Source organism: Numida meleagris, chromosome 3 (assembly GCF_002078875.1).
Source record: "Numida meleagris isolate 19003 breed g44 Domestic line chromosome 3, NumMel1.0, whole genome shotgun sequence".
In the NCBI taxonomy this organism is placed as follows: domain Eukaryota; kingdom Metazoa; phylum Chordata; class Aves; order Galliformes; family Numididae; genus Numida; species Numida meleagris.
The window spans coordinates 19,553,097-19,573,988 of NC_034411.1; the positions used below are offsets into that span (position 1 = coordinate 19,553,097).

The 20,892-nt window shown below is 38.5% G+C and overlaps 2 protein-coding genes across 10 annotated transcripts in view; one reads left to right on the forward strand and one right to left on the reverse strand.

Moving 5' to 3' along the window:
- Nucleotides 1–2,782, reverse strand: part of SPATA17 (spermatogenesis associated 17) — an 86,285-nt gene extending 83,503 nt beyond the window's left edge. For 2 of the 6 annotated variants that reach the window (XM_021390234.1, XM_021390233.1), the window contains exons 1-2: nt 2,632–2,755; nt 2,074–2,108 (exon numbers count right to left, since the gene is read on the reverse strand). In XM_021390234.1, coding sequence (XP_021245909.1) covers nt 2,074–2,108; nt 2,632–2,733 — 137 coding nt within the window. In that variant the 5' untranslated portion in view covers nt 2,734–2,755. Of the gene's footprint in view, nt 1–2,073; nt 2,109–2,631 lie in introns of all 6 variants that reach the window. The other 4 variants (XM_021390235.1, XM_021390236.1, XM_021390239.1 and 1 more) reach the window with 4 other exon arrangements.
- The window catches only part of GPATCH2 (G-patch domain containing 2), a 113,577-nt gene continuing 95,480 nt past the window's right edge, over nt 2,796–20,892 (forward strand). Inside the window, exons 1-3 of one of the 4 annotated variants that reach the window (XM_021390231.1) lie at nt 2,796–2,915; nt 9,978–10,688; nt 14,556–14,617. In XM_021390231.1, coding sequence (XP_021245906.1) covers nt 9,994–10,688; nt 14,556–14,617 — 757 coding nt within the window. In that variant the 5' untranslated portion in view covers nt 2,796–2,915; nt 9,978–9,993. The other 3 variants (XM_021390232.1, XM_021390229.1, XM_021390230.1) reach the window with 3 other exon arrangements.

Below are 20,892 nucleotides of genomic sequence, written 5' to 3' on the forward strand. Positions count from 1 at the left end.
TTAATGGAACAGATGTAGAGTCCTCAAACAGCAAATGCATTCTGAAAGATAAAGGTCTTCTAATTTGGGATTTACTTTCAGGCACTTCAATTACTGCATTCTGCCTGCAGCAGCAATTTCTAGCAAGAGTACTTAATTCTCACCAGGGTCCCTTTAAGTCAAGTGGCTCTGGAGTTTCTGTATGTTCTACATAGTTCTGCTTTTAGGTTTTGACAGATAAGTGAAGAAAAAAATATATACTTTTTTTTTTTTTTTTTAAATGTGTTTGGCACACACAGACTTAAGCCCTTCAGGCTTTACTCTTGGAGTTACTTGAAAACAGCACAATTCATACCAAAAAAATCCACCTACTCTTCTGCACTTTCTGATGCTTTAGACAAAGCTAAGTCTTTTGGAGAATCTGATATTTCACTACAGAATACTGACTTCAAAGAGTGCTTTTTAAAAATACCACTTATTTCTGTATGAATACCATTCAACCATGTGGATAATGAATGAACACACAGATTACCCTCACTGGTGCTCAGAGCATTCCAGATTTGGCAATTTTAACAGATCCATTACTTTATATAGAATAGTTCTGGAGCGGAAAAGAAAGCTGTTGTCTCACTTTGCACAAAATACTTCAGAGACTACTGCAAAATTGATACACTTCAATGCCCAAAGTTTATTTGTTAAATTTAAAAGTTAAGCAAAAGACCTCTGCATTTACGTAGCATTCCACATCTTTATGTCCTTCATTCACTGGGCTCAGCTGAACAACCATTCTCAACTGAGCTTATGTATAATGAAGCAAAATGCTGAGAGGAGCATTTAAAAACATGGCATAAATAATTTCATCTTCATTTTTATTTAGAAAATGCAGAGTACGTCCAGTGATCTAATGAGGCTGTGCTGTCTATAGAAGAAAGCACTTCTGAGAGCATTTTGTCTCATCATTGCCTAAACATAACAAGGGGTTTTACAATTTCTGCCACTTCATGAAAGCAATTAATATGGAACTGGATTATTAATACTTTAAACATACATGAAATCAGATGCAGCATTTTAGGGACAGGGTTTAGTGGGCATGGTGGTGATGGGTTGGCATTTTGACTAGATGATCTTAATGATCTTTTCCAAACTTAATGATTCTATGATTCTATCGAAATCTCTAAACAAGTTATTCTGATTTGTTTCAAGGTTTTACTGACAGCCTTGTTGAAGAAGTTCAAGATTTGCACCCTAAAGAATGAAGATCAGATCACTGGTCAGCCCTTTAGCTCAATGGGAGTGTTTGAAGACTCTCATTTAAATTCTCAGCTGAAAATCTCTGAGTTTTAAGAAGCTGAAGGATTATAGCCTATTCTTAAAAGCAAAACACTTCATTTTCAGAAAGCTGTGCCAAAAATGAACAAACAAATAAACAGAGACATCAAGCACGCTGCCCTGCAATGGATTTTCACGTCTAGCTCAGCCTGCTCCTTCTAACCTGAAACATATGAAATTCAAGTGCGGTCCAGAGGCATTCAAGATCAGGTCAGATGGGGCCCTGGGCAGCCTGATTTAGTGGTTGGCAACCCTGCCCATGGTGGGGGGACTGGAGCTTGATCTTTAAGATCTCTTCCAACCCAAGCTATTCTATGATAAGAGAAGATCATTTAGCGAACTGCTGGGTGTACAGCCGCAACAGTATGAACTGAGGTTCAGTAAAAGAACAAGAAAACAGACACTTTATATGCAGGCAGAACTTGAACTCTTAACTTTTAGTAACGTTAGAGCTGTGTTATTGATGCTAATGGTGTTGTAATTGGTTACTGAAACAAATGATGCATTAAATAGTGAAGAAAATGTAAAACAACTATCCTAAACATGCATGGTTTTTTTTTTTTTTTTTCCCTCTTTGGAAACATTTCCTAAAATGTGATATGTGATGTGTTGTCTGCTGCTGCCTTCACTGTCAGAAAACCCCTTAGAACCAAGCATCCTCTTGGGCCAAGGGGACAGCAACAGGTGGCCTGGGAAGGAGGTGCTCTGTCTCAGGACATCTCAGCAGAGCAGGTGTCTCCTTCCTTTGATGGAGAAATATAAAACCTGTCCTGGATGCTGTAGATGACCAACATCGAGACCTAAAAGACCAAGGACCAAAGTCAAACTGCATGATCTGATGTAGCAACAAGGCGCAATTTCAAGCACTGTGGATCGTAAGCATCAGCTTAAATCCCTCAATGACTGAGGGATTTTCTGTTACTTAAAGTGAGTAAATAAATAGATAGGTAAATAAATAAATAAAAGCGGCACCTTTCAGTTGTACAAGCTAAACATCGAGTAAAAGTCACACTTCTGGACCAGGAGAGCAGCGACCCTCACAGCTCCAGAACTTCACGTGAGGCTTTCCAGATGCCGCTTTCCCCACAAAATTAGCGCGAGGGATGAGAGGCACAGTGACTATTTCCACCTCCTAACCGGACCCTTCAGAAAACCTGCTGCTCTCTTCCCTCGGACCCACCGGCAGCACGGCGGGGGACAGTAACGCCCGCCGCTTTGGGCGGGAGCGGCTGCCATCTCGCAGCCGGGGGAGAACGGGGCTGGCAGCGGTACAGGCAGCCCCAGCCCAGAGCCAGGAGGCTCGTGCCATCCCGCTGGGGTTACCTGTTCCTGCGGAAATACTCCTCCCGCAGCCGCGACAGCCTCTCCTCCAGCCGGACGAGCGCGGCCATACTCCCCCCGCCCTCCCGACGCCACAGCTACCATGGCAACGGGGCCGCACCACTCTGCGCGCCGGGGGGGGGGGTGGGGAGCGGCGTATCCCGCGGCCCTGTCGGCAAAGAGCGGAGCGTACGGGGGCAGCGAAAGCGCTGCAGGGCGGGAGCGGGGAGGAACTGTGATCACGGCGCGGGGTGCAGGAAGGCGCGTGCGGCGGTGCGGGCGGAGAGGTGAGAGTCGAGATGGTCGCGGCCGCCTTCCTGCCGGAGCCGCGGCCGCTTCCGGGCTCTCATCATGGGGGACTGAGGAGCAGCGGCGGCCGCTTGCATCCTCCCCGTCCGTCCCTCGCCGCCAGCCCCCGGTCCCCGTGGCGGCTCCCTCGGCTCAGTTTCTGCGAAGCGGCGCCAGCCTCCTCGGGGAGCGGCCGGGGGAGGCGCCGGGTTCATGTTCCGGGTCGCCGAGCCCAACCCGACCCGAGCTCCGGCGGCGAGGAAGAGCTGGTGAGGCCGGGCCGTGGGGCGCTGGTTGGGCGGGAGGGGAAGCACCGAGGGAGTACGGGGAGCCACGTCCGCCCCGGGTATGGGGCTCAGTGCTGGGAGTGAGGTGCCCCGGGCTCGGCCGCTGCTGGGTTTTGTTTTTCACCGTAGGACACCTGCCGAAGGCCTCGCCTCTTGGTGTAGGCTGCGGAGATATCCAACGAGGTGTGGCTGCTGTTCTGGGTCTGTGTTGATTCGAACGGAGAATCAACAAGTGTGGCTTTGGCCAGTGGCCAACGGAAGCATAGCAGGTGCAGCTACAACGTGGTTCATGGGTTGATTGTTCCCAGATGCTAGGGCAACACAGGGCAACAAAAGGCAACAAAAGGCAACAAAGCCGTGAAGGGTCTGGAGCACAAGTCGTTCGAGGAGTGGCTGAAGGAACTTGGATTAATCAGCCTGGAGAAGAGGAGATTCAGGGGAGACCTTATCGCTCTCTATAACTGCCTGAAAGGAGGTGGTGGCGAGCTGGGGGTCAGCCTCTTCTCCTGGGTAGCAGCTGCAGGATGAGAAGGAATGACCTCAACTTGCACTGGGGAGGTTCAGGTTGAATATTAGGAAATATTTATTCTCAAATAGGAGTGATGAGGCACTGGCACAGGCCAGGGAGATGGTGGTGTCACCGTCCCTGGAGGTGTTCAGGAAATGTATGGATGTGACACAGAAGCATGGTTAGTGGGCATGGTGGAGATGGTTGGACTAGATGGTCTTTCTACCTTAATGACTCTATGAATCTTTATTAGCACAGTGACTCTAAAGGTTTTGTTACGTCTGTTGTAGGGCTGTTGAGAAGGGTGACTCATTAGCAGAAGATGGAAGAGTGAATTTTGTTAACAGGCCATGGAGATTAAAAGGCTGTTTGTGGAGAGCTCTGATGGACATGAGGCATCCCAGCTTTGGAAACCAAGTTTCATTTCCTTCACAACCAGCTGGTTTTAATCTCCTGCACAATGTTTTCAGTATTTCATGTGTGACTCATGTATAACTTACAGCTGATTTCATTTTCACTAACGGAAGTGGAGAGGTGTGTGATGTGTTTTGGTTTTGTTATTTGGTTTGTTGATTTTGTTTTATTTTTCTTGAATGTTGATGATTACTCCAGGCCTGGCTTGAGGCTTTGCTACTTTTTCTAGGGAGAGTTTCTGTATGCAAACATCGGTAGGTAGAGTTCCCAGGTCTTCAACAAATGTGTTCTTATCGTTGTCTTTTTTTCTTATACGGGTATGGGGAAGAAGAGGAAAAGAGGCTTAGTACTTAATTTTTTTTGTGTAGCAAACTCCTCCACTTCATTTGATACCACCACTTTTTTCCTGTGGGTGTTTTCATGGCTTCTTGCATTTTTATAGAAGAGAAGGCTTTCTAACTAGGATTGTATTGGCCTAGGTAGCATATAGTTCTAGAGGACTCCTGACTAGTGACATTAGTGTATGTATTTGCCTACTCTAAATGTAATTTCTGTTGATGTAGTTTATAACACTTTAGAGAACGAGGTATCCTTTTCTGGCAGAACTATACTTTCTTCATTACTAATGCTGCGTTTAGCAGAAACATGGCTTAAGACCTTCCTAACTTCTGTCTTTACTATGAGAAAGTTTTCCTTACAGAATTAACCTGTCATTTGTCTTTTAGTTCTATTATTTTATGTCCATGTAAACTAATTTAGTTACAGAGGCTTTAAAATCAATGTTCAGCAAAACAGGCTGTGGGATTTTGACATATTCTTCTGTAATTGTCTTCGGACAGCAATGACTTTGCTTGTCTAACGCAAACACTGTCCAGAGAAATTCAGCGCTGAGAGAGTTATTGGCATCTTGCAATTTATAGGACTGTAAGTTTAGTAGTTTTGAAGGGAGATCCATTTAAAAATTCTACCAGTTCCTCAGAGTTGCGCTTTTCTTATCCTTGTTCTGGAAGCTCTCATTTAAAAGAAGCCTGTTTGATTGAAATGCAGCAAAGTATTTTTCGATGTATAATACTTAATGTAGAAAATCGAGAACTTCATCTTAGTAAAAACATTAAGGCACTAAAAAACTAATGGTTTCTGAACTGCAGTAGAGTAGAATTGTTTGCTTTGGTATATCTACTCTGAACCCAAATGGTTTTATTTTTCCTACAAATACCTATGACAACTCAGGAATAGTTTGCAGTTTGGATACTTACTGGGCACTCTGATTCTTCTAGCAATGACTTTGATGGTACAGCATTATCACCATTTGACAGCTCATGTGATTCTCCACCTTGACAATTAATTAATGAAGTCATACATCTGAAAAGGGCAAGCATATCAGTAAATGGCAGCAATAGTATTGCAAGAATTGCTACCTCTTATGATAAATTGCCCCAAATCTCATTTCTGGCTGACCGATTCATTTGTGTTAGAGACTTATTAAATGTCAGCATCTTTCTGACTGTATACCATTGCTTGGTACTGAATACTTCTTTGCTGTTAAATATGAGGAGAGAATGTTATTTGAAAGGCTTAACAATCTTTATTGTTGCTTCTTCATAGGTAAATAGCAATTGTAGAAAAGTCAGAGGAACCAGTTACAGGTTTGTCTGGCCCTAATTTTTGAGGGGACCAGCAGCATAATAAGCTGATGAAATTCCATCATTCCTCATATGCTAATAACTGTGTCTTGTATAGGTCAAATGTAGGGGAATTCCTACACATATCTTAAGTATTTTTTCAAATGTAGAGTCAGTTCTGAGAATTGTTTTCTGAGGCATAATTTTTTTAAGTTTGTTCTGACACTTCCACATTTTTTTTAAAAAATTATTAAAATGAATTTACATTTGTATTGAGTTTCTTTGGTCTGCAAGTCAAATTTACTCTGAATGTCTTGGCTCTTAGTCTTTACAGGAAGCACTGGGCCAGAACCTTAGAAGTGGAGGAGTACAGGGATTGTCTGCTGCTTGACAGCTAGCTGCTATGACTGTGATGGTTGGTACAGGAGTGGAATGCATTTGGGTCATTGTGTAACTTTTGCAAACTTGTGCTGTTGAGAGCACCTGAAGATGTAGCTAGATGCAGATATGAAACCTGATGCTCTGGGTCCTCCTGTTGGGGATGGCTGCTTGTTGGATGGTGAGTTTAAATAATGGAGGCCCAACATCTGTTTTTTCTATATACAATAAGTGTTTATACTGCAGTCTGTAACAAAAAATTGCCAATTATTTCCTTGCCTACTCTAGTATCTTATTAGCTGTTGAATATTTTAAACATAGTTATGTTTCTCTGATATGATTTCTACTTCATGCCTATCCTTAGAACCGTGATAGTTCTTTGGAATCAGTAAATTCTGTTGGCAGGGCAGTGAGATTTATCATCTGCTTCATCCTCCCAAATGCTTGTGTCTGTTTGCTCCAAATTTCAGCTTCATGCAACAATAAAGTGGTGGAGGTCTTCAAACTGTTGTTTTGAGAAAATGATTTCTGAGGTTGAAAAATAAGACTTGAATTACCACCTGTTTGCAGATAAATGTGCAATGTGAATACAACTGTGTTACAAGACATCAAGGAATCCATATGAGACAAGATAATATGTCTGGTTTTATAATCCCAGTGTTCAAGGAAGTGCTTGATTTTCTTGTGTGTTTAGCTTGTCATCAAGGTTGATTGTAAAGGCAGCAAAAATCATGGATCTGAGGAAACTGCTTTTCTTTGGATTTGTTATCAATGGTTACTTTTCAGAATTGATGAGACAGATATGGCATACCTTCTGCTGCACTTCGTCTATTTAACAGAAAAATCTATGGAACTAGAAAGTAAATGTAAATACAGCTGTCAGTAGAAAATATTAAATCTTCTTAAGAGTCGTGCAACTGTATTAGCTTTCCTGTCAGCGTGTTAAATGTTTGTTACGTGTTTCATGAGCAGTCAGAGCTCTACATTATGTGTTTTAGGTGGGAAGTGAACAAAAAGTATTATAGTTGATTTGCATTGAAAAAACAAGTGCCTGTTCCATTAGCGCTGCTTCCATTAGTAGTTTCTATACTGAATATTAATGCTAAAGGTGAATTGTGTTAACGGCTTTGGAGTAGGTAAAGGTAGTTACATTGTTTCCTGCAACCAGAACTTTTATGGTCTGCTCTTGTAAGGGTAGAGGAGAAATGGGTCAGCTTTTGGTGAACTACGTGAAAATTGCTTCAGGTAAATGTAAAGGTCAGTGTAGGCAAGGTATATTTTCTTATAGTAAAATAGAATCTTCTCCTAGTGAGGACATTACAGTTTATTGCTAGCAATGGGCTGTTACTGTAACAGCATTTTTATAGCCTGCTGTGAGTCATGCTAAACTACAGCTCAACTTAATATTTTATGTATCACAGTATGTTGTTCTGTGTTCCTCATTGCAGTCTTTGAAATTTCTTGTCTTAGAGAATACAGTTGAGACTCATGGGTAATGTCTTTAATGTTTTTTTGTCTGACTCCCATGATCACAGTTGTTTCTCAACCTATTTCAAACACAAATATTTTTGTTACAGTGATGATTAAAGTATACTACATGGGTTTGGAATACAGCCTTGACAGCTGGTTGTGATCAATGCAGAAAGCTGCAAAACTGGGTTTGTCTGATAAATAGTACAGTAATAGGCATATGCTCTTGAATTTTAGAACAGTTAAACAAAAATCTGTTTCCATCTGATTGCTGATGCCAGGGAGAGCATAGCAAGAGAAGGAGAGCTCCAATAAAATTAGAAAGATTTCTTGGTTTTTTTTTCAGAGTAAAGTTTTAATGTAGACCACTGACACATTGAAAGTGCAGTGAGGTTAAAAAGCTCAAGTACAATGTGTTGTGGTAAAACTTCCTGCTACAAAAGAAAAAAACAAACCCACCCCATGCAGTAAGAGAAGCTTCAGGAACCAAAAGCAAGAATTAGTTTTAAATCATTGTAGTGCTGCGTGCTTAAAAGTCTGTTCTAGATTAACTGACTTCCACTTCTCTCCCTGAGTTTTCAGATGGTTATTGCTTCATTTGAAATGCTTTTCCTGCTGTGTTGTTTCTCTTGCTTTTGAGAGTGTTTTTGTATGATTATGGAGATTGTTATTCTTGGGAACCAAATACATTAAGGAGAGTTGTAGAGAGTTTGAATCTTGGGAACGCAAGGATTAAAGATGGTTGTAGAAATCTTCTAGATCTGTTTCATTTATTACAGGATAATGCGGAGATCCTCTTGTACTAAGAGACAAAGAAAGTGTTAGGTTAAGTGGAAGTAAAGGAAGGTTAAGTTAGGAAAAGATACAAAGATAAATGCAATTGACAGAGTAGTTTCAGGAATTCAAAATGATCTTGTGCTTGTAGCGCTGCTTTTGGTGAGCTTGCTATTGAAATGTTTAAGTGTATGTGAAAACTGTGTAAAAGGAAAATGTATCATTTCTTTAGGTAAGAGTTTTCATGACCAACTTGGATTTGTTCTTAAGTGTACTCGTCAGACCCTCTGTTAATATTTAAGATTTGTGTGCTTTTGTGTTCCTGACTATCTATTCAGCTATTACTATCTACCCATGTTTAACTTTGGAGTTTGTGGTGAATAAGGGAACCTGTGTGCTACGCGTACAGAAATTCTCAATATCTGCAGCTCTGTTGATGTGGATACATAACTACTTATTAATTCTGGCATTAAGTTGTATTACAAAACCAAGAATCTTGCTTTTAAACATCCTGTAAATAACTTACAGACAGTTCTTCATATTAATCAATTGACATAGTGGAGTGAAAGGCATGAATATTCCTCTTGGCTGTATGTCAACAAAAATGATCTTCCTATACTTTGATGTGGGAACCTGTTCACTGTGTTTGCAGAGGAGGGTCACTGACTTCAGAAAAGGATTAGAGTTCAGCAGTCCATTGTTTTTTTTTTTGTAGTTGTGTTCATGTTAAAGTATGGGTGAAGTTTCCGAAGCATGCTGAGTTAGGCATGCTAAATGCTAGAGAAACTTGGGGAGGGAGGAGTGAAGCATTTAAAAGGCGAAGTCAGTAATCAGACATTGCATGTGATTAGGGATCCTTTTCCTTACACGAGTGTGTGGCTCTATTGGTGCTAGTGTCTAGTGGTGGGAAACTTTGCATTTAGTACTCTGGAATTACTTGTAGTAGGGTATTCTCCCTACTTAATATCACTCCCCTGAATCAGTATTTTAAGAAATGAATAGATATCCATCATTTGGAAAGATGGAATTAGTTACTAATTAAAAAAAAAAACAAAAACATATTATCAAAGAATAACTGTCTTAATTTTGGCATCTAGTTATCATCAAGACATAATTAACCTTAAAATATTTTATATCAGTGACAACTCTTAAACAGAACTCTCTAATGTACTACCAAGGAAGAATATTACGTGTTCAATTTCCCATTCATAAAATTAAAGTATGCTCCCAGCCTGCAGTTAAAGTTCTTACTGTGGTGATGCCATTGCCAAGTGGATTCCTTGAAAGTCATGAAAATATAATGAGGTAAATTAAAACCAAATAATAGTGAGATAATAATACAGAGAAAAGGTGTCGCTCTTGCCTCCAGAACAGAAAATCAGAATGGTAACTTTCAAAAGGAGAGTATACTGATGTGTTGCAAGTTCTGTAGGACTGGCTGGCAAGGATTTGGATCTCAGCAGAAATACAACAGCATGTGTAGAGTAGACAATAAGAGTACATTGCCTAAAATGACTAAAATGATCTACACATGTAAAATTGTTAATAGTTTTTTGGATTCATTTATTGTTTTCTTTATATCTTTTTTTTTTCTCTTGGAAAATACAGGCATTTCAGTAGGACTATGGAGGAGCTGGTTCATGATCTTGTCTCAGCACTGGAAGAAAGTTCAGAGCAAGCCAGAGGAGGTTTTGCTGATACTGGAGATCATTCTCGAAGTGTCTCTTGTCTTCTGAAGCGACAGGCAAGAAAAAGGAGGGGACGAAAAAGACGTTCGTTTACCACCCATCATCCTTGGGAAACTGGTCACTGTTTAAGTGAAGGTTCTGATTCCAGTTTAGAAGAATCAAGTAAAGATTACAGGGAGAATCATACTAACAAGAAAGACCACAGTGACTCTGATGACCAGTTGTTGATTGCTAAACGTAGGCCTTCCTCAAACTTAAATAACATTCGGGGCAAAAGACCTCTATGGCATGAACCAGATTTGGCTGTGGACAATTTAGGAAACAGAACTTTGCGCAGGAGAAGAAAGGTTAAACGGATGGCGATAGATCTGCCATCAGAAGTTTCTAATGCACTGACAATAACTCAACAGCAGGATAACAGAGATCAAGAAATGGACAATGACAATAAATCATACCAACATCAAGAGTTTTCTAAGAGCAAAGTGAAAAAAAGAAAAGTAGCTGCTGTTCGACAAGGACCAGAAATCTTGGATGAAGGAGTAGTAATAGAAAATGAAGAAATGAACCAAGCAAATAAGGACAAAATGGAGTATGAGGAGCAAAAGGGCTCAGATGAGAACATGAGCGACAGGTTATTTTTTTCTTTTTACAGAAGCTTTAGATATTTGTTTGCTTATGTTTCTATTACTAGCATTGGGAATATTTGTGCTTTTTTTCCTTTCATTTCGGAGTTAAGTTGCTAGTACGAGTGGCATCTGTTTAACAAGTAACTCTTAGGATTGCTTGATGGTTTGTTGGTTTTTTTGTGACATATTTTGCAATTTTTAATATAACCTGAGCTGAATTGATCAGGTTAACAGAATCTAGCATAAAATAGGTAGCAGAGGAATAACAAAGTAATAGTATCTTATAATTGTCTCAAAGTTAAGAATGACAGAATATAGAAATGATTAATCCTGTTTTTTTTTTTTTCTGGGTATTTCAATTGGAAACGGTCCTCAGACACTCTCACAGGCAAAAATTAAGGTTTTTCTAATTTCTAGACATTTATGCTTTCGTTGTTATCTCTTCATCAGAAAGGTTGTCTGTATTTAGCTTTACCTTTTAGACAGTATGTTCTTTTGTGTCATGGGCATAAAAAGTCTGCAGGTTGCTAAGGATATACATCATTTATGAAATGCATAAACCAATTTACAGTTCAGAAACACCTGAGCTTGCCATTAGAAAAATGGGGGAATGATGACCCTTTGGCAGTACACCTCATCCATCCATTCCAGACAGCAGGCATACTACAATGGTAATTGTTTTGAAAGTACTATTTTGACAACACAGTAAGGTGTAAGTCATTTTTCCACCATACACAAGGGACTTTACCTGCAGGGCCTGGTAAGCCTGATTATGTTTATCTCACGTGTCTGGTTCTGAATGCAGAGCTGTCAACAAGAAAGACTCCTATTATTAGAACACGTAACTTTGATCAGTTGCTTGACAGAACTACTGTCCCTGTTTGGTTGTGTTTTTGTTTGATTTTTTTTTCTAGGCATTTTATCTACAAGGTGTTGAGCAGACAGATTGGTTACTGTAATAATAGCAGCATTGATAAGTGACTAACTCCAGTTATTGTCTGAAAAGTTATTTGTATTCTTTAGTTATATGCTGGCATTGTCTCACCGGCAGATCATAAGCAGTTGGAAAAGTAATGTGAATCCTGACTTCTAAAGATTGCTTCTGTTGTAGTAACTGAGACACAGGGAACAGTACTACGGGGCAGCCAGTTTAGCTTCAGACATCTCACTTCAGCACTGAAGTCGGGGTATGTCTCATCAGGGAGCCTTTAGAACACTTCCCTCTTTGACACAGGGAATTGGCCTCCACCAGGATCAGTACTTTAAAATACATTATTAGAAATCTTCCTAGGAGCTAGGAACCGTTACATGATTCATCCTATGTGCATATATCATATTTTTTATTATAAAATATTTTCTGTTCATGTTGATTCCTACTTTTTTTTCTTTGAAGTTCAAGGTTCAGTTTTCTGGCTCTTAATGCTAGTATCTAAATTATTTTGGAGATGAATTCCTGTGCAGTTGGTTTTGAGCACCGGAAATGAGATTTCTGATCAGAGCCTCTCTCCCTTTCTCCCTTATCCTTAATGTCAACTTCAGCCAAATTTGGTGATATATGGAGTTCTGGAAGACATTTTAATTCTAATTAAGCTTTGGTGTTTGTTTTTTTTGTTGTTGTTGTTACTTATGTGACTAAAAAGAGAAGTCAGAATTGTTGCTTTTGAAAATGAGAGCAGTTTAACTCAGTCCTTTAATAGAGGAGATGCTTACCCAGCATTGTGCCAGTTGGTGCTCAGAGACTGCTCAGTTTTTGGGGCAGGATTAATTAGTAACAGGGAAAGGGGGCAGTTTGCTAGAAATGATGACTTAAGAAGATTATTTCCTTTTCTTTGTTTTGACAAATGTGTAGATAAAGCTGTGAAAACTTTTTCAGTATCAAAGGTGTTCCTGCAAAGTTTTTATGTGCTATTTTTTATTGCTGGAGGGAATCTGTGACTTTTTATTCATTGAATTGACTGCCATGTTGTAATTTTCTCAGGTGGAGCTCCAGCCCTATTTAACTGTGTCCTGAGAATTCTGAACACTGGTTGCTGTGGGATATGTCAGTGTTGAATTTTTTGTGATTTAATGTTTTTTGTTTTTATTTTTAAACAAAGGAGGGAAAAAAGTATTTTTGAAAGCTCCAAGTTGTTATGTTGTTACAAACTGGCTAGTCCTTCAGTAATAATAATTGCACAATTAAAATCGCGTATTTAAAAAAGAAAAAAAAAATGTTTTTTCAGAATAGGGAAAAATAGGAAAATTTGGTGGGGAAAAATGAAAGAAATACTAAGGCTGAAAGGATTTCCTAACTTTCATTTTAGAAAGAACAATTATAAGTGGACAGGAAAGATCCGTGTAAAGGAGATGTTTTTTTGTTTAGAGTTGTATGATGTAAAATTGTACACAACTAAATGTAAGGATAGTAAAGCTATCTGCGTTGTAATTCAATTGCTGCTGAGGTGATTGTTAGAGAGAAGTTACTGGCACTCACAGCATCAGAGGCCTTAAGTCTTGGTCTCCTTCATGAAAGGTGGTTACAATATCAACACTTGTAAAATCTGTCATCTTCTGCTTAGGACATCTGTGCAAGCCAAGTGCTTTAGTCTCTGTTTTGTTTATATTGTGTAAAAGATGTACGTACAAGTTCTGCTTGCGTAGAATATGTGTAAGCAGAACACGCAGTAAAGATTAAGAAGATTTAATCTTCAAATTTATGTATGTGAGAACAAAACAAGAAACTTCACACTGCTTATTGATTCCTGATACTGTATTGTTTCACGTTGTGTTGAAATGTTTTTTGATAAGCAGAGAAATGTAAAAAGAACTTGAGGTTTGACGCATGTAGCGTGTAATGTTGAGGGTAACAGTAGTATGTGCAACTTTAATTTGAATGTGTGGTGAATTGATCTTTTTTTCCAAATTGTTTTACATTTCACCGTAAGTAAAACATCATTAACTTTTTGAGAGATTACTTCCTGCTCTATTCAATGGAAAGTAAATAAGTAATTTACAAAAATCCCTTGTATGTGAAACTTACCAGATAGTGACCTGTATTATTAAAAGAAAAAAGAACATTCTGAGTTTTTAGAGATGCATGGAATATTTTTTGCAACATGTATACAGTAAATAACGAAGTACACTGGTGAATCTGTGATACATTTTAGAGAGAACTGCATGCATGCTCTATACAGACATTCTGATTTTAAGGTTCTGACGGAAATTGTGGAGGAGCGATCTGTACCTTGTTTTCTTTTGTTTTTTTTTTTTTCCTTGGTGTTACGTTCATTTGCTGGTGTTATGACCATTGATCGTACTAACTTTCTCAAGTTAATCTTGATTTTTATACACTCTGCTACTAGTGCTGTAAGCTTTTTTCTTTCTCACAGAGTAGTATTTTGTGAATCCGTAAGTAATGTATTTTTCAGATTATTTGCCAGTGATATTTAGAACATTTGTATTTTTTTCAGACTCCCATACTTCACATGCTGAAGGAAGGCTTAGACTGCTTTTGATTGAGATTTTTTCTGTTTTATTGAGCAGTGGTGTTGTGGAATCAAGCTGAATTGCATAGTTTAAGAAAGGAGTAGTGAGCATTTGATGGAAGCAGATAATAAAATGCATCAATTGTGTCAGCACCTCATAGCAGTCACATCTGGCCTACTGTCAGGGTACCATTAGATTCCTGTGGTTTTATGTGCCAAAAATAATACTTTGTAGTTAATGGAACTAGGATATTTGCAGTTTGATTAAAAAAATAAAATAAAATCCTGTTTTCTTTCTGATCTTTGTTGTGCTTAAGTTCCATCTGAGCACAGCCTTGTCTCCTTAACGTTTTACAACTGAAAGATCAATTGTTCTTTTGATCTGTTTCTTTCTTTCTCTTATTACAGTGAATCCAGCAGTCTGAGCAGCAGTGATGCTGGTTTGTTTACCAATGATGAGGGAAGACAAGGTATTGGAACAATCTTTCCTTTCACCCCTCAAACAATCTCAGTTGAAATTCCATTAAGTGTTACAAGTTATTTCATGAGTTAATTACTGTTTGAATTGCTATTACTATTTTAATGAGCTGGAATAGAGCTTTCTTTCAGGGATTTTGAAATGTTGTGAGAGGGTGTCCCAAGCCCATGGCTTAATTAAAAAAAAACTTAAGAAATAAAAATATCTTTCTGATATTATAAACTTATAGAAATATTTTGAAGATATTGTAGTTACCTAAACTAATTTTTAATTCTTTGATTACTCCAGTTTTCCGACAAGACCATGTATGTGATCATCATACTGCCTTTCAGACTATTTCTGATGTGGCTTTTTTCCTTCTTTTTTTCCCTGAGTTGATGTATTTTTTTTATCTAGAGATGACATTTACTAAACCACCACTCAATTTTATCAGTCTGACTGACAACAGAAGATGTACCCTGTTTTAAGCCTCTCCTCTCTGAAAAACTTGCATTTAAATTAAAATGCAGTAAAGATTCAGAATTTCCTTTAGTATACATGATCTTATCACATTTTTATGAGGATAGTATTCTAATATTTTGGTGTTTTCAAGTTCAGTTTTCACTGCGCTATTTTAAGGGCAACTCATTTACCTGCACTGTACTAGCATATTTGCCAAACTCACAGTTTAGGGACCTGCTGTTCTTGACAATATAAAAAGATAAGGCAAAAGTAATCTCTCAGGTGATTAAGACTTTCTTTATTGATTCTAAGTTGATGGTATTGGAAACTACTAGGTCTGCTCCAAAAGTAATGCTTCCTATTTTGTTATGTTGGCCCACAATGTCAGAGGTGAATGTTGGTGGTATGGAAGTAGAATTTGAACCTTCCCACCAATATTTCATTACATATTGCTGTCGTGAGACAGATGGCAGCAGAGGGGCAATCTGACAAAATGGCCTCTGACGTGGAAGTGCAGATGAAGCAAAGAGGTGGAATTGAATTCTTCCATGCAGAAAAAAGGGCATCCATTGACATTCATCAATGCTTGCTGAATGTTTGTGGAGACTGAAGAGTGTATGTGAACACTATGAGGCAGTGGGTGGTGCATCTGAGCAGTGGTGATAGTGACGTGAAATACAAGCCGTGTTCTGGAAGGCCATGCAGATTTTTACTAGCACAGCATGCAGGCTCTTGTTGGTGGTGACTGTGTTGAAAAATAGTGTTTTGTAGCTGAGAATTTGCTCTTTCAAGTAGTGTTATTGTGTTCTTTGTTTCTGTTGTAATTTCCATGGAAGTAAATAGGAAGCATTACTTCTGGAGTGACCTGCATATTTTCTTATGTGCTTTTCCACAGACTGCTTGAGTTTGTGCAAGAAAATAAAACCTGGCGTATTCTGTAGATGTGCTTTAGGTTAAAGGAATGTCTTTTCTTGTCTTTCCTTTGTTTCTTCTGTTTTTTATTTTCTAACATTTTAGTAGTGAGATAACTTTCTTAGAATGTGGAATAGAAGTGTGCCTGCTTTGCTCATTTGATCAAGGCAAGCAGTAACTTTTGTTATGTGGCCCATACCTCCCATTCTAACTATCTCATTTTACCTGCATTGATATGTAGGTTTTCTGAATAATTTAGGCTTTCTTTGAAAGTTTAGAACAACCTTTTAAATGTTTGAAAATAATAAAATCAAAATGAGATACCTACAAAAGATTGACATTTGCATCCCTATATGAATTTCCTTTTTGACGTGCAGTTTTTAAAACATTTGTTCTCTACTTCTGCATGTAAGGTGACTTAACGCATTCCATTGCTGCGCATTTTTGAAGTGCCTTCTGATACGTTTGTATCACTATTTTTTCCTTAAGTACTGAATTAAATTATTTTAAAATTTTAATAGTATTTTTGAAAATGTTGGTTATTTTCTGTTTTCCATATTTATTTTGCGGTTGGAGTAAAGGGGAGGGATCAGTGAGCAACAGTATTCTTTCACTGATACAATGTTACTTTGAGAAAGGTGTTGGTTCCTTGCCCTACAGCTGTAATTCTTTGTGCCTGTTTGCTTTTTGGATCTCGATTCAATTTGTGATAATGTCAAGAAAGTGTTAGACTTGAAATACTATTCCTGAATATAAATAGAATGAACAAGAATAATTAAACTTGAGAAGGATACTGTCACAACAAAATGTTACTTTTCTCGACTTTGCGATAGTTATTTTATGGGTTTGATTAGAAGTCCATTAACTTGACATAGAATCTCATTCAAACATTTTTAAATCTACATTACAGCTTTATTTTTTTGTGAAGACTTCCATGGAAATAATATCAGAGATCCTTCTGCAAAACCAAAATTGCTTGTTTTCTAATGATAGTTACTGCCATCCCGAAAGAAAAATGCTAAGATTTTTCTCTATCCCTCTTATGAATTGAGATAAGATTATTTCATCACTATAAATTAATTTATAGCAGAGTTGAGCTGCACATGGCTGAAAATACTGAAGGAAGGAGAAAATAAATCTGATAAAAACAAAGTAGAAGTCTAGTGATAAATTAATTTGAATCTTACGTACCATCTCTGTTAGTTGCAGGTGTCAGTGTGGTTTCCCAACAATAAAATAAACTGTATGTGTAATAGTAAGTGTAGTTTTAAAAGTTTTGAACTATTATGGCTATTTTATAGCTTTTGTAGGTGCAGAAAAAACATGAAGCTGTTGTATGTGAACAGAATTATTGAAATACTAACTATTGTCTGTGGATCACAACTGTAGTAATCAAAGCAGAGGTCATGTGGCATTACCGGAGAATATTAGAGGAAGAGTTGGAGGACAGGATGCTTTTTAAAATGTTAACAATATTAAACTGGGAACTAAAGTGCCTTGAAATTTTAGAATTAATTTGACATTTTTGTTATGATTGAACATAAATCACGTCAAAGTAATTTATTGAAGCCCTGGTCCTGGTCCAAAGCGAGTGTGTTTTATTTTAAATAAGTGGATAGGAGAATGTGTGGGCCCAGAGATCAGCTTCTGGAGATCTAGAGGTGTTTTTAACTTTACTGTATCTTGAAAGAATGTGATGTTTTAATGTAGTCTTGAGCTGAATTGAGGTGGTGTTTAGCAGCCCTAGGAGGAAAAGAAGTGTTGTCCATCTTTTGAAACATTTTGAAGGCTAAAATGCTGCTTTGAATTTGAGAACTGCCAATTCAGTGAAATAAAGCCAAAGTACTGGGTTGCTCAGCTCTTGAACAAGGAGGCCTTTCTGTTGTATTCTCTGTATGTGCAAGGTCTGAAATTGATTGAACAGACTGGATCTTCCCTGACCCCTTTTGAAAAGGGAGATCTCTTAGTGTGAAGCAGTAGGTAAGCAAAATGTCTGAGAGTGCTCTTACCCCAATAAGAATAGCAGTAATAGGCTTATGCCCATCTCAAGGTGATAATCCAGTTGAAAATAGTAGAGAGATTCAGAGTTGTTTTTCAGCTTGCATATGTACTTTGAACAGGAGTACCTGGATTCTTTTGTCGTGTCGGAAAAACCTACAAGGTTCAGATCTGAAGTCCTATATTCTGTCTTTGGCAAGAAGTAATGTCAATGCTTAGGAAAATATGTAATTGCATAACAAGTAAGATGTCTTCATTGGTATTTGGTTAACGTACTAGTGTTCTTACTGCATAAAGAGAAAAGTCATCTTTTCCCACACAGGAAATGTAGGACATGTAATGAGGGCACTGATTTCCTTCCATAGCCACTATTTGCCTTTTCCTGCAGTACACCTACCTAGTCTTAAATTCCATCTATTTCTTCCAGAATTGATTTGCATAACTCTGGTAGACTTCTGTCCTTGAGCCCAGTTGTGAAGACCATGTCAAAATTCTTTCTTATTTTCCTAGATGAAAGGAAACTACTTTGAGTTACTACTAGTATTTTTATTAATCAAGGTAACTAGAGCTTGCATCTTACAACGAAATATTCAAAGTTTATTTGCTCAAATATTTGGAAAATCTAAACAAAGGCGTCCAAATTCAGATTAATCTGTTGTTTAGAATTAACAAAAAGGTGTGATTTCCAGCCCACCAACCCCTCAGCACTGTGTTCAGTACACTTAGTCATCCTCCAAAGAAACTATACCTGACCAAAGTGAAACAAGGATGGAATTAATGGTGAATGCCTTTGAGAATTGTAATAGCTATAATTGAGAATCATAGAATCCTTGGGGTTGAGAGGGACCTCTGAAGGCCATCTAGTCCAACTCCCCTGCAATGAACAGGGACATCACAGCCAGATCAGGTTGCCCAGGGCCTGATCCAGCCTCGCATTGAAAGTCTCCAAGGATGGGGCATCAACCACATCACTAGGCAGCCTGTTCCAGTGCCTCACTGCCTTCACCGTAAAAGATTTTTTCCTAATATCTAATCTACCCTCTTTGAGTTTGAAGCCATTTCCCCTTGTTCTGTCACCACGGACCCTGCTGAAGTCTGTCCCCTTCTTTCCTGTAGCTCCCGTTTAAATACTGAAAGGTCGCTCTCAGGTCACCTCGCAGCTTTCTCTTTTCCAGGCTGAAGAGCCTCAGCTCTCTTAGCCTGTCTTCATAGGAGAAGTGTTCAATTGCATGGATCATTTCTGTGGTCCTTCTCTGGATGTGCTCCAACAGGTCCACAGCTCTCCTGTACTGGGGACTCCACACCTGGACACAGTACTCCATGTGAGGACTCACCAGCGCAGAGTAGAGGGGCAGGATCACCTTGCTCAACCTGCTGGCCACGCTTTTTTGATGCAGCCCAGGATATGGTCAGCTTTCTGGGCTGCGAGGGCACATTGCTGACTCATGTCCAGCTTCCCATCCACCAGTACCCTAAGGTCTTTTTTGGCAGGGCTGCACTCAATGCTTTTATCCCCCAGTCTGTGTTGGTAATGGGGGTTTCCTTCACCCAGGTGCAAGATCTTGCATTTGGATTTGTTGAACCTCATGAGGTTCACCTGGGCCCACTGCTCAAGCCTGTCTAGGTCCCTCTGAATGGCATCCTCTTTGTCTGGTGTGTCAACTGCACCCCACAGCTTGGTGTCATCAAAATAAGTACTCTGAATAACCTGAATTGTGCCTGAAACGTCATCAGACATAACTACTGTTTGGTCCTGTGAATCCCTTTCGATCTGTTTTTCCCTTCCTCCATCTAAAAGTTTCTGTTCTATAGCCTTTACTAATTTTACTGCTATTAGAGATCGTTAAATATGAAGAGATCACAGGTCATCTGCAAGTTACCAGTAAGGGACTTATTCTGTTTTCTTGAAGTGCTTGTCCTGACAATCACTTGCATGCATTTTCTTCTGTGCTTGGAGAAGTATTCTTTTCCATGCCACAACTTACTTGGAGAAAGTGTGTTGAATTTTATTTTTCTCCAGACTTAAATTCTTATTGTTCGTATTTTCCCATTATGGGAAGGAGTGGCAATGAAATTTTACACTAACTCCTTTTGTTCTTAAAGTTGTCTAAAATCTTGCATTTATGTCCAGCACAGTCCTGCCTAATAAAAAAATTAAAAAAACAATTTATATGCAGAAAGTTTGATATTTTGAAGCAGAGTTAAAATATGTAGCACACTCTTTGAAATGTAGCTTTTGGATATATGGCAAGTTTTCTTTCTTGTCTTTGAAGATATTTTCTGGTATTCTGTCAACTACCTAGTTTATTTAAAAGAACATGTTTTAAAAACAAACATAGCAATTTATTTTAATTGCTGGTATTGTATATGAGGCATATGTAAGATCAGATTTTCAGTCATCTCGCTTTTTGCCTCTGACTCCATGTATTTAAATACTACATCTGTAAATGTTAGTAAAATGACCAGCTTTGTAGTATAGTGCAGTGTAATTCTCAATCACATGGTACTGTCAGTTTTCATTTAAAATCAACTTTTTCAAAACTTATTTCTAAATGGACTTAATCAGATTAACTTCATTTAGTCACATCTGTTCATGATTGTTTTCCCCTCTTACTAGCCATACAAATCATGAAATTAAGCTAATTATATACCATTATCAGCTGCAAAGAACTAGTTTCACAGTTTTATACCTTTTAATTCCCTGCAGGAGATTAAAGCTTGTTTTTTGTTAATATGTAAAGTGCAGCAACTTAAATGGATTTCCCTGCAGTTATTGCCAAAGGATTAACTAGTTTATTATTGTTTTTCACTATTGTAAATTGGTTTTAAAACATTACATTTTATGTGCTTTCATTGATGGCAACACTTGTCATGGTATTGAGAAACATTTTCCAAATAGAATTGCCATACACAAGT